Genomic DNA, 12,205 nt, shown 5'->3' on the forward strand with positions numbered 1-12,205 from the left:
GCATGACGTCATCGCGTACTTGTAGCCGCTCCTGGCCCCGTGACGTCATCGCGCCGCGGAGCCGACCGATAGGCAAGAGTAGCCGAGCCGGCCGAGCGCGTTGATCGGGTTAGGTGCCGCCATGTCGCTGCTGCTGCCGCGGAGCCGGTGCGGGGCCGCCGCCGCCCGGGGGCTACTGGTGCCGCGGGGCCGGGCCCGGGTGAGTCGCGCTGTGTGCCTCGGAGCCGCCGGCAGCAGGACGGGCCGGGCGGGCGGGGAGCACGGCAGGGCAGGAGGAGAACTCTGCGGGGTGCACCGCGATACCGGTGCCGAGCTGGTCTGTGGGGGTGGTCGCGGGCAGAGTCCGGGAAGGAGCGTCCCAGCCCCGTACGGGCACACGCATCCCCAGACTTCATTTAAAACGAGCCCTGGTCCTGCTCCCGCGGGACAGCGCCCGGCAGCCACCCGGAGCTATGGCAACACCGCTTCCTGCGGCCCCGAAACTCCGGAATAACCCACACAGTGTTATTGCACAGAGTCTGTTGGGTTGACGAGACCTCTGAGATCAGCGAGTCCAACCTGTGACCGAACACCACCCCGTCAGCCGCACCTGGCACTGAGCGACACATCCAGCCTTTCCTTAAACACCTCTAGGGACGGTGATGCTGCCACCTCTCTGGACAGCCCATTCCCCTGTCTAATCATCCTTTCGGGGAATAAATTCCTCCTGATATCCATCTAAGCCTCCCTCGGTGCAGCTTAAGACCACGGCTTCTCATCCTGTTGCTGGTTACCTGGGAGAAGAAGCTCATCCCCACCTGGCTACAGCTTCCTCTCAGGCAATCCTAGAGACCAGTCAGTTCCCCACTGAACCTCCTTTTCAACAGGATAAACACCCCCAGCTCCCTCAGCTGCCCCTCATAGGCTTTGTGCTCCAGACCCTTCTCCAGCTCCAATGCCCTTCTCTTGACACACTCCAGCATCTCAACATCTTTGTTGTAGTGAGGGCCCCAGAACTGGACACAGGATTTGAGGTGTGGCCTCACCTGTGCTGCGTACAAGGCAAATTTATGTTACACTGTATAAATTAGTGTGGTGTTATGATAGATAAGTCTGTTTCATGTGGTTTAAAATTAAAAGATAATGATACATTTAACTTAAAAGCCACTGGGAAAATGCTTATACAAAGCATGAGTTAATCAGTAAAAGGGCAAATTGTTGTTTAGTATATAATGCCAGCATATTTGTTACTAAATAAATTATAATTTTGCTTGTTTTAGGTGTCAGAGAGCAATTTGTGTAACCAGTATGGAACATCAGGTTCTTTGCCAGGGGAAAAGAAAGAGTTCCTGCAAAATGGACCAGATTTACAGGACTTTGTCTCTGGAGATCTGTCAGACAAGAGCACGTGGGCTGAGTATAAAGGCAATTTAAAGCGTGAGAAAGGAGAAAGGTAACAGTGATTTTAAACAACTTTAGTTGCTTCCCAGCACAATCTTGCATGTTTAACAATAACTACAAAATGTATGCTATGTATCTTTATTGCATTATGTCGTACTGTGTTGCAAATTTAATGATTATTCAAGAAAGGACAAGTGTCATTAATGTCAAATCCATAAAAAAATGTGGAGATGTGGTGGTATTTTCTTGAGTACCAGTAATTAAATTACAAATATGCATCAATAGGTGACTGTATTGAAAAAGTACTACTGCTAGAGAAAACAAAAAATGGAGACTTAAGTTTAAAAAATGTTTAAACTTGCATATTTTCAGTTATAGATTGATCAGACTTTGTGATAGCTGCACAGCATCTGCTGCCATTAATTGTTGCAGTCTCCAGTGTGGCATTGTTCAATCCCTCTGGAACAGTGAACGGTTTTAAACATTTTCAAACATTTCAATGATAACAATTCCCATGATTGAGTCTTGGAATAATGATGAACAGGGAAGAGAAGTCTGATCTGGCCATGAATGATGTTAACATTAATTGCTGAGTTGCATCAGTTTTCAAGGGACCTTTCCTTGCTGGGATCTGTAACAAATTAAAACAAATCTATTAATGAAACTTACCATGTAAGTAGTTTATTAATCTTTGTTTGCTTGGTGTTATTTAGGCTGCGTCTTCCTCCATGGCTGAAAACAAAGATTCCCATGGGAAAGAACTACAATAAACTAAAGAATACCTTGAGAAGTTTAAATCTTCATACGGTAAGTCTGGCACCACCCAAGTGTTCCTGTAAAATAAGGCAGATTTTACATTTCTCTCTGTGGAGGACAGGTAGAAAGCATGTCTTGCATGATCTTCAGTGGTGAAACCAAGGCCAGTGCTGATCCTTTTTGCTAACAGTGAATTTTACTACTAAAGAATAAAGGTAAATTCAATAGATTTAGTGTTTTTCCTGCTGTGATTTTAAATACTGGGATTTACTACTTGCATCACCATAGATTAGAAGATGCTATATGCAACTACTTTTAATGGAAGCACACACAATTTCAGAATTACATACTTGATTTGCATGAAAAGAAACTGTACAGATTGCATTAATTGTGCTTTCTAGATAGTAAAAAGTGGTGGGAATGCATGGATGGGATATTTTTTCTTTTTTTTTTCAGAATAAGTTCAAGCTTTCATGAATCACAAATGTTTGTGAACATTTTATCAGATCTTAAATTTAAAATATTAATGTTAATGATAGTCTGTGCTAATTAATAAGATAGTTATGTGGCTGAGCAGTTTTTAGAGTTTTGAAGTAGAGAAAGTAATGGTAATGGATATCAGGAAGCAGTTATCCTCCTATCTGTTTTACTGACTTATTAAAAACAGCAGGGAACTGTTAACCTAATTTATCACAGAAGGAATAATGTTTTGTTTGTAGGCTACTATTAAAATCCATCAATAACATAATAATTATTTTCAAAAATAATGTAGAAAAATCCAGGTACAGTACAGCCTTTCATCTTCAGGTATGTGAAGAAGCACGTTGTCCCAACATTGGAGAATGCTGGGGAGGTGGGGAATATGCCACAGCGACAGCTACTATTATGGTAAGTCATTAACCATTTCTGAAGTGTTCTGTTAATGTCTGAACTGTTTGTACTCTATTGTTGCAGCTCTACTGTAGTGGAGTGGGTTTATTACAATAAATTTAGAGTAAAGCAACTAGGGTTTTTTTGCTTACCATTAGGATTTATCTGATGCAGCTTATGCAGCTGTTTCCCAGCTGAGCAATAGTGATACGTACTGTGTAAAGGTAGGAATGTCTTTCATATTCCAGCTGATGGGTGACACGTGCACCAGAGGCTGCAGATTTTGTTCAGTAAAGACTGCAAGAAACCCCCCTCCGCTGGATCCGCAGGAGCCTTACAACACAGCCAAGGCTATCGCGGAGTGGGGCTTGGACTACGTGGTGCTGACGTCCGTGGACAGAGACGGTGCGTACCTCGGCTCTGCTCACACCACTCAGAGCTCTCATAGGTGTTCCCTGCCTACACGCAGGCCCCAGAAACATTTATCCACACAGCTGCCCAGCAGGACTCTTTTAAAGGAGGCAGCAGTGCTGAAACTTTGCACAGCCCTGACATATTCTTTGTACTTCTCCATGTCTGGTGAAATACAACAGAAATTACGCTGTTAATAAGCGTCAATAAATACTACAACACTAAATATTTTATAACTAATTTTTAGCAGAATGCATGCATATACACAGTGTTCTATTACTGGGATAGCAAAAAGGCAGATGTTCATATACAATACCATTACAGAACTTCCTTCCAAATACTAAACCTAGGATATACTGTATGTAACAAAACTGAAAGCTATGTTTTCCTTAGGAAGTAGCTCCCTTGCAGTGACACCATATAGATGAGGAAAGCCATTGTAAAAACTGTTCAGTATGATGCAAAGTCCAGTGGCTTCAAAGGGCCTTCAAAGACCAATAATACATACTTCTCAATGCTTGTACAACTGTTTTTCAGACCAGAACCATGAATAGGTAAAGCCATTCTGTGCTCAGGGAGACAGGGAACCTAGAGACAGGTAAATCTGAACTGTGCACTAGGCAATCACAGGCTTTTTGCAGAGGCTTGGTAGGATATTTTTTGTAAGCCCTTGCATAAACGGTGAGATAAGACTGGGGTTTGACTGCTTTATTATTTTGCATTTAAGGCCTGAGTCTGATGGGTTTTTTGGCTTTGCTAATAAGTAAATACATTTATTGAACAGAAAGATTAACTGAATAATTGAAATGCTTCCAGATATGCCTGATGGAGGAGCGGAACACTTTGCAAAGACAGTCTTGCATCTGAAAGAAAGGTGTGTCATTGACTTATTACTGTTATTGTTAAAACTTTAGAATGTGGTAGGTCAAAGCTCCTTTTGCTGGGTTATTCCAGGTGCCACACAAATACAAAAGTCTGCCTCCAGTCTGTCTATGCCCCCTTTTTTTCCTCTTTCTTCATATTTCTCATAGAATGGCCCCAAACTGTTTTGAATTTGGATGCATTCCTAATTCATCCCAGGCCTATTTAAAGCAAAGCACTGGATTATTTCTTTGAGCAGACAGCTGGTTTACCAGGAAATGAGCACATTCTTCTGAGGTATGTTCATTCCTGAAGCTTGGGGCTCAGACACAGCACAGTTAGGTAACACTGTCAGCATGTGACTGAAGGAGTCTGCTTTCTTATTCAGCAGTGATCAAATTGCTTTTCCTTTTGCCTCAGTGGCCATTTCCAAGCCTGTGATTGTAGCTTCCTTGCTTTCCTTGGCTGTGCTGTCCTTACCTTACGTCAGTGCCCTGTATGCCATTTGACAGCACATTTCTCTGCCTGCAGAATTCATTTGTATAACCTCATTTAAGTCTTTATCCGGTGTATCTTGGAGCTTGAAGGGTTCCTGCAGCTTTCCCCACCTGCTTTTTTGAGCTGAAATCAGGCTCCTGGACACCAAGACTAGATTCTAGACTCAGAGTCTTCTTATTCCAGTAGTGGAATTATAGCTCCTATGTATTTTGGAGCTATGATCTTTAACAAAACATGATGTGTTAAATTCCTGGTTTTACTGATGGAAGATGATATATAACAAAAGCCAAATAATAAATATAAAAGCAATTCCAACAGTGTCTCAAACATTCACATGCACTGTTTATATATTATTTTTTAGCATGTCTTTGCTTCAGGTTAATTTAACAGGAGTTTGTTATAAAGTGTTTGCAGAAACCTATTGGTTTAGAATTATCCTGAATGTTTTGCTTATTCAAGTACCATATCTTCACTTATGGGGATTTTGGGGTTTTTTTGCTGTCTTGAGTTATTTTAGCAACAGAGACACAAAATGCCACAGGTGTGTTCCTTTTGTCCCTCGTTTTCAGGAATCCAAAAATCCTGGTGGAATGCCTAACTCCCGATTTCCGAGGGGACCTTAAAGCAGTGGAGAAAGTCGCCTTGTCGGGGCTGGACGTGTATGCCCACAACGTGGAGACGGTGCCGGCACTGCAGAGGTGATTAATGGCTCTGAGTGTGCCGGACAAGGGGCCGGGTGAGGAGCGGGGCCGTTCCCGTTCCGCTTCCCGTTCCAGTTCTGGTTCCGGTTCCGGTTCCCGGCCTGCCCCGCGCGCGCCGCCGCCGAGCTCGCGGCCGCCGGCAGGGGGCGCGCGCGGCGCGGCCGTGGGTCGGTGCCGCCTCAGGGCTGAGCCGCGCCCGTCCCGTCGCCGCTGTCCAAGCGGGCGGCCAAAAAAACCTCTGCACTGCCACTTGGCAGAAATTGACTGAACGCTCCTGCCCTGGCGTCTCTAACTTCTTTGTGCTCTTCCGCGTGTTTTTCCCCCTTGTGATGGAAATGTGTAAAGGAAGGTCCGCGACCCCCGAGCCAACTTCGAGCAGTCAGTCCGTGTGCTGAAGCATGCCAAAGAGGTCCAGCCCGGAGTCATTTCCAAAACCTCCATTATGCTGGGGCTAGGCGAGACGGACGAACAAATATATTCCACAATGAAATGTAAGTTGGTGTTGAAAGAGGTGCCAGAATTCAGAGGTGTGAATTTTACTGTGCTGGAAAACAACTGTAAGCATCTTTGCCTCTACATGCAAATCCCTTTGCTGGTGCAGGAAATGTTTTCCAAGTTCCATTGAAAAATGAAAGTTTAGTTAAAAATTACTGAATTTCTGAAATATTTTGTCCTCTTATAGCTCACAGATTCAATTTGACAGGTAAATCCACGATTTCCCTTGTGATCCTTCTGCCACTAACAAGGAATTTTGTTTTTACAGTATTGCGGGAAGCAGATGTAGATTGTTTGACCCTAGGACAGTATATGCAACCAACAAAACGTCACCTAAAGGTAAAAGTGCCTTTAATTCACAGGTGGAGTTATGGTCTATACCTTGCACAGTCATCCTTACTCTAACTGCAGATGTTGGGAAAAATTTCCTTCCTTGTTTAGCCTGACAGTGATTATCTGTTAGGGGCTCCTCACTGAAAATGACCTCAGCCATCTGACCCCTTCCATGTTCTGCAGACTTCCCAGTGCTAGTTTCTACTGTTAGCCAGGGAGGCAGCTGGAGCTGAGGCATGATTCTGGAAAACAAGAGCTTCAGTGTATGTCTCAAACATAATTGCTCAAGCCAGCACCCCTTCACTGTCTTACAAGCTCTCCTTTAATGGTGCCACTTCAGCTGGGAAATCTACAGTTTTCTGCTTCTTCAATCTGTCCAGAAATTTTCTTTCTGTTCTGTTCCTGTGTATCACTGAATGAACTGTTAGTGAAGAGATTTGTAGGACTATTGTGGTTTTTCACTAACTTGGACAGAAAAAAAGGTTTGCTTGAAAAGACCATTCAAAAGCAGAATAAATAAAATGATAAAGCAACAACTAGAAATTAAATTCTGAACTTTTCAGCTAAATATGTAAAGCAAATAAAATAGATTTGTTTGGGAGAAAGCAGAGCAAAAATGCAGTTTGTGGCTTCAGTGATGAAGGCTTTGGAGTGAAAAATTTTGAACTTGTAATATAACTGTATTTCATTTCACTGTATGCTAGCTATAGCAATTTCTTTTGCATTAATACCTGAGCAAAATTAATTCTTTTCCCCCAGGTCGAGGAGTACATAACTCCTGAGAAGTTTAAGTACTGGGAAAAAGTAGGAAATGATCTTGGATTCCATTACACTGCTAGCGGGCCTTTAGTGCGTTCTTCCTATAAAGCAGGTAAATTATTGAAAGGCATTGGATTATTTTAGCATGTAACATTTTATTACACAAAACTAAACCAGTGAAGTAATGTGCACCAAAATTCACCTTATCTCAAGGACACTTTCATATAGTTATCTGTATTTCAAAAAATATTTACACTATTTCCTATAGGTCATCCAAATGCATCAGTATGACAGTAATTAGTATTTGTACAATTGCAGTGCTGCTTAACCTAATTTTTTTTCCCAAACCTATTCTGTACTATACATAATGTGTGAGGCAGGATAAAGGGTACCAAATTTTCAAGTTTTCCTTCACATTCTGTCTCTTCTGGGATCAACTAGGTCCTTGGTTGTTTGTGATGCAATTTTATTGCTTTATGCAGAATTTATTTACAGTGCTTTAAAAACAATTAGAGACACTTAAGGCAGTGCTTTTTCTGACAAAGTACGGGGTATGAAAGAGCAGCTGATATTAATGGAACTCGTGTGTAGGTACAACATCCTGCTCTTTCCTAAGGAAAGAGCAGAAAAGACTCACCGGGGTACTGTGCTGCTCAGTCTGCTTTAATGCCAGCTCAAACAAGATTTAGAGAAGGTTTCACTATAACTTGCTGATACTTTATGAAACAGGAATTAAATTTTAATTAAATCAATTCACTTTTGCCTATTGTAATGCACAAAGCAACAGAATTATTTCATAAAACTGGACAGGAGGAAAATCAGGATTTTGGGAGTGGAGGGGTTGTGTGTTGGGTTATAGTTTTGAGGGATTTTTTAGATCCCTACTTTTATGTATTGGAGTGCTGTTAAATAGAATTGAATTCCTATAAAATAACTGGTGCAAACAATTGTAGAATAGAATTGTTAAATAAGAACGTATTTGTTTGCTGTATTTTATTGAAATACCTGCAAATAATTTTGGTGTTTATTTCTTTTTCTTTTAATAAGGTGAATTCTTCTTGAAGAACTTAGTAGAAAAAAGAAAGACAAAAGCCATCTGAAAATGAGAGTGAATCTATTTAAAGCAGCCAGTTTTAAGAATTCTTTTTTCAGTGTATAATTATACTCAGTTCCAGAAATGTGGAAGAACAGATGGTGGCTATATGAATAAACTATCTTTCCAGAACAATTTTTCCTCATCAAAACAGATTATTTTACCTCATTTCTCCTGGAAAGGCCACAACAAAACAGTACTTCTAGTGTTCAGCAAAAAGACAGAACCAATTTTGAAAGAGTGATGGAACTGAGGTGGAAGAAATAAATACAAGCTGGGAACAAAGACTGGGCAGATTTATAGGTCTGCTACAACAGTCAGCATTGCTGCAGTTAATACCTGTGAAGGTGCTGATAGTAATTGGAAAGGTACTGATACTCTGGTGGATCTTACTGTTATGCAACATAAGCCTGCAGAGGCTCTGGGAACTATAGGAGTTCTAAAGAAAGACTCTTTATATGATAGTGCACCAGATTAGGGCTTTCTTGAACAGTGACAGAGCAAGTGTAATGATACTCCTTCAAAAGCTGGTATCTCTTGCCTGCACCAGAGAAAATGAGCTGTACCCTTCTGATGGCTAAAGCTTTTCCAGAGCTTGCATATATCCAAGTGTGAGCCTTGGTATATACAAGGTATCAAGCTAAAGAAAACAAAATGTCCTTTCTGGCAAGACAATTAACCTTGTGTAGAGACCATTAATTGAAACCATTTGGCAAATCAGAGTTGGTCTAGGAGCATAAATGGAACTACCCTTAATTTATGTACACGACTGTTACAAACCCCACCAAGCTGCACAGATGCTTCTTTAGTATTGAGTATGCAGAACTGCTGCTATTCTGTACTGTGCTGCTATTGCATGGCAATTGTGTTGTCATTAAAGGAAAGTTAAAACCCCAGTGGTTTTGTTTGGTGGGTCTGGTTACCTGCCCCTTGAGGCTTGGTCTGGCTGCTAAATCTGAATGCAGAGAAGTGAACCACATTGTGGGTGAAACATGAAATCCACTGCTTATCACATGAAGCTCAAGCCGAAATAAAAACATGGCATATGGTGCATTAACAGCTCTACTTGCCTCTCTTTACATCAGTAATACCAATGGTTATTTCTCCCTAGTGCTCAGCTATGGACATTAAATACCATTTCTGAACTAACATCACCTGTGTCTTTGTGAAGTTTTTTGGGAAACATCCCAAGACTTTGCTATCTGGTCCTAAACTCTCATCATGCAGCTAATTCTGTGACTGGCTCTAATAGTCTAAACTACTGGAGTCTGTAGGAGAGAGGACCCTGCACACCCACCAATTCAGCAAGATGACAGAAGGAAGACAGCTATCTAGCAAGATAATACAGAGGAGGAACTTGTATGAACATAATATTATACCACTGAGGAACAGCTTACACTTCACAAAATGAAGAACATCAATATTAAAGCAATATGAAGACAAAACTTTAATCAAGAAGGAATGTACTAATTCACCAGTGTAAGGGGAAGGGAAATGTGAGCCATGAGGAACAAAGGGGAAAAAGGGGTAAACAAAAGAACAACTGTACTTTGTAAGGACAGACAGGCAAGGCTGCCTTTTTTTTTTTAATAATATTATCAATGAATTTTAAAAATTAAAAGGCCTGATTGGTAGTCATGGAAAGTTTAGGTGTATTTTCAGCCAAAAATGCCCTGCTTCAGTTAAAGTATGCTTGAGTACTAGAGCAGGGGAAGGTTATCGGCCATTGCAAGGAAATTCAAAACTCCCTCCATGCAGCAGACAGAGAAGGTTGCAACATCAACTCCAGGATACCCAAACATTTAACAGCTGCCAGCCTTTATTAGAGGTTCTACTGTAAAGAATGGTTTTGACTTGCCTGCAGAGCAGATTTAACAGAATATGACTAGCTTCTGCCAAGTTACTGCTCTTTCAGCATATCAACAACAGAAATACAGAAACAGGAGCTCTGAGCCATACAGCCATTATCAAACTGAAACAAGAGAACAGTGCACAGCGACTTCTTTACAGTGAGAAAAATAAAGCTTCTTGAAACACAGAAGAAATACTGCATCATGTTAAAATGATCTTGTGAGTTGCTGCTGGGTGGTTCAGAAGATGATCTCATACTGTTACCCAACTGTCTGCCAGATGTCTAGTACCCAGTGTCAGAAGCTACACAAGCTTTTCTAGCTTCATGTTTTGCTGTGGATTCTAGTGAAAGTCATACTTCAACCTCATAGATTGGAGAGGATCTTTGCCTGCTTTTTTTTTTTAAACAGTGTTTAGGGATAAGCCCTGAAAGTATTTTCCTATTTACAAATTCCTGCTCATACAGATATCCCTTACTGCCCATTCAGTTTATCCATAACTATGTATTGAAGCAGCAAACTCGCACAAACATGGTTTTTGTAATATAGCACAGGTTTCATTACTCTGTTTAGTTTAAGTTTCATGTTTGGTGATATTTTTGTTTTGTATGTCAATCACATGATTGTCAGTTTGTTTCACAAAGCAGCTATAAAATATTTTAAGAAACTAATCCTTACAAACAAGGAAAACATTAAACTGAGTTTTGGGAATAAGACTTGACACAGACACTATAAAAGAATTAATAGTCTTTTTGGCATCATCACATCAATCTACTACATCGTGTGAGACGTAATGAAATGTTTCATAGAGAATTGTTGCATCTTCCAGTAACTTCAAGTCCTTAGGTGAACTGAACACTGGCTTTATCAATTTAAAAACAGTTTTAAATTTTTTCCTACATGATGAATAATACTGATGTCACCTCCATTTAAAAAGTGTCAAGCATTTATGCTTCTTTACTACAACATTTGGAACTTATTGCAGGTGTTCAACTTGGAGCAGAAATTTTAGCTTGATTCCAACATACCTAAATCAGATCTCCATTATGCCTTCCTGCATTGCTCAGTAATTAAATTTCAAGTTTAGCTGTTGAACAAGAATATAGCATTACAAGAACCTCAGATAAGAAGTGTAAACTTTTTGGCCAGTACAAAATCTCACCCCTAACTGCTCCTATATAAGAACTAGTTCTGGTCAAAAATGTGTGTTCTATTCATTTGGAATATTCTTGGCTGTTGTATTTCTGGAACCACACTAGTTTTAGCTTCACAAGAACATGAACATACTCAGAACAAAAACATTACCTCTTGCCTGGCACTTAACAATTTGTCTGTGTACATCTTGGGCAAGACCAAATTTATGTATTCTGCATCATAATACTTCTAGACTTGTATTAAATCCTGATTTTCTTCAGCTGGTTTTTTTTTTTTTTTCACATTTTTGAAGTGTAAAGCAGTGTTACCATAGGATTGCATTTTAAGAACCCCATAAAAAAATTTCAGAGGAATCTGTTGGTCACATTACACAGTTCTCATCCTGAATGACATGCTGTAACATCCATACACAAAGACTCAATTAAACAAAGACCCATCTCTTACTTGCACTATTCAAGCCTTCATAGCAGGAACACAGATGATCTCCAGCTCTTATTTCCCAGATAACTGTACTCTGAAGATGATGGCTTATGATTCATGGTACTGCACAATCTTCCGAAACTCTTCCTTTTGGCCTTTGGTAAGGTTCTCTGGCATATATACGAGGTATGTATTGCTGTATCCTGAAGGAATGCCCCACTGGATTCATCCCCCAATCCCAGTTCTCCCACTGAAAGAATGCAGCCACCAAGAAATGAAGTTGGCTCTAAGAAAGCACGGGAAATGCCAGTACTAGTTTTACGTCTTATTGCTTTTGAGAAAGGATCTGCTGCTCCCACTTTGCTAAGAGCGGGAAGTGAGAGTACTCCCACTGTAATGAACTTGGCCATTCTTTAATATCTTTATGACTAACCAACAAGTGGCAATTCAGGCTTTGACTGAGAATTCTGCAGGAGAAACAGGGTAGCAGTAGGGGTAACACTGTTTTTCCATTTCTTTGGGATGCCTTGTGAAAAGCCACTGGAATCTCAGGAACACTTGCACATTCCTAAAAGAAGCAATACTTTACACAAGAGTAACAGTTCATCTGCTTCAAACTGATG

The 12,205-nt window shown here is 40.8% G+C and overlaps 1 protein-coding gene across 3 annotated transcripts; it reads left to right on the forward strand.

Moving 5' to 3' along the window:
* The first annotated feature begins 61 nt into the window (after positions 1–61).
* Positions 62–9,409, forward strand: LIAS (lipoic acid synthetase). Of its 3 annotated transcripts, none has more exons than XM_062492713.1 (11): positions 62–199; positions 1,260–1,432; positions 2,094–2,187; positions 2,944–3,024; positions 3,255–3,411; positions 4,234–4,291; positions 5,346–5,474; positions 5,823–5,968; positions 6,241–6,311; positions 7,065–7,176; positions 8,112–9,409. In XM_062492713.1, the coding sequence occupies exons 1-11, from the start codon at positions 122–124 to the stop codon at positions 8,162–8,164; spliced, it is 1,152 nt and encodes a 383-aa protein (XP_062348697.1). In that variant the 5' UTR covers positions 62–121; the 3' UTR covers positions 8,165–9,409. The 3 variants fall into 3 exon arrangements, with proteins under 3 accessions (XP_062348697.1, XP_062348698.1, XP_062348699.1); XM_062492714.1 differs by having other exon boundaries at positions 122–193; XM_062492715.1 differs by having other exon boundaries at positions 130–199; positions 1,300–1,432.
* Positions 9,410–12,205: the final 2,796 nt, after the last annotated feature.

Source organism: Cinclus cinclus, chromosome 5, assembly GCF_963662255.1.
Source record: "Cinclus cinclus chromosome 5, bCinCin1.1, whole genome shotgun sequence".
NCBI lineage: Eukaryota > Metazoa > Chordata > Aves > Passeriformes > Cinclidae > Cinclus > Cinclus cinclus.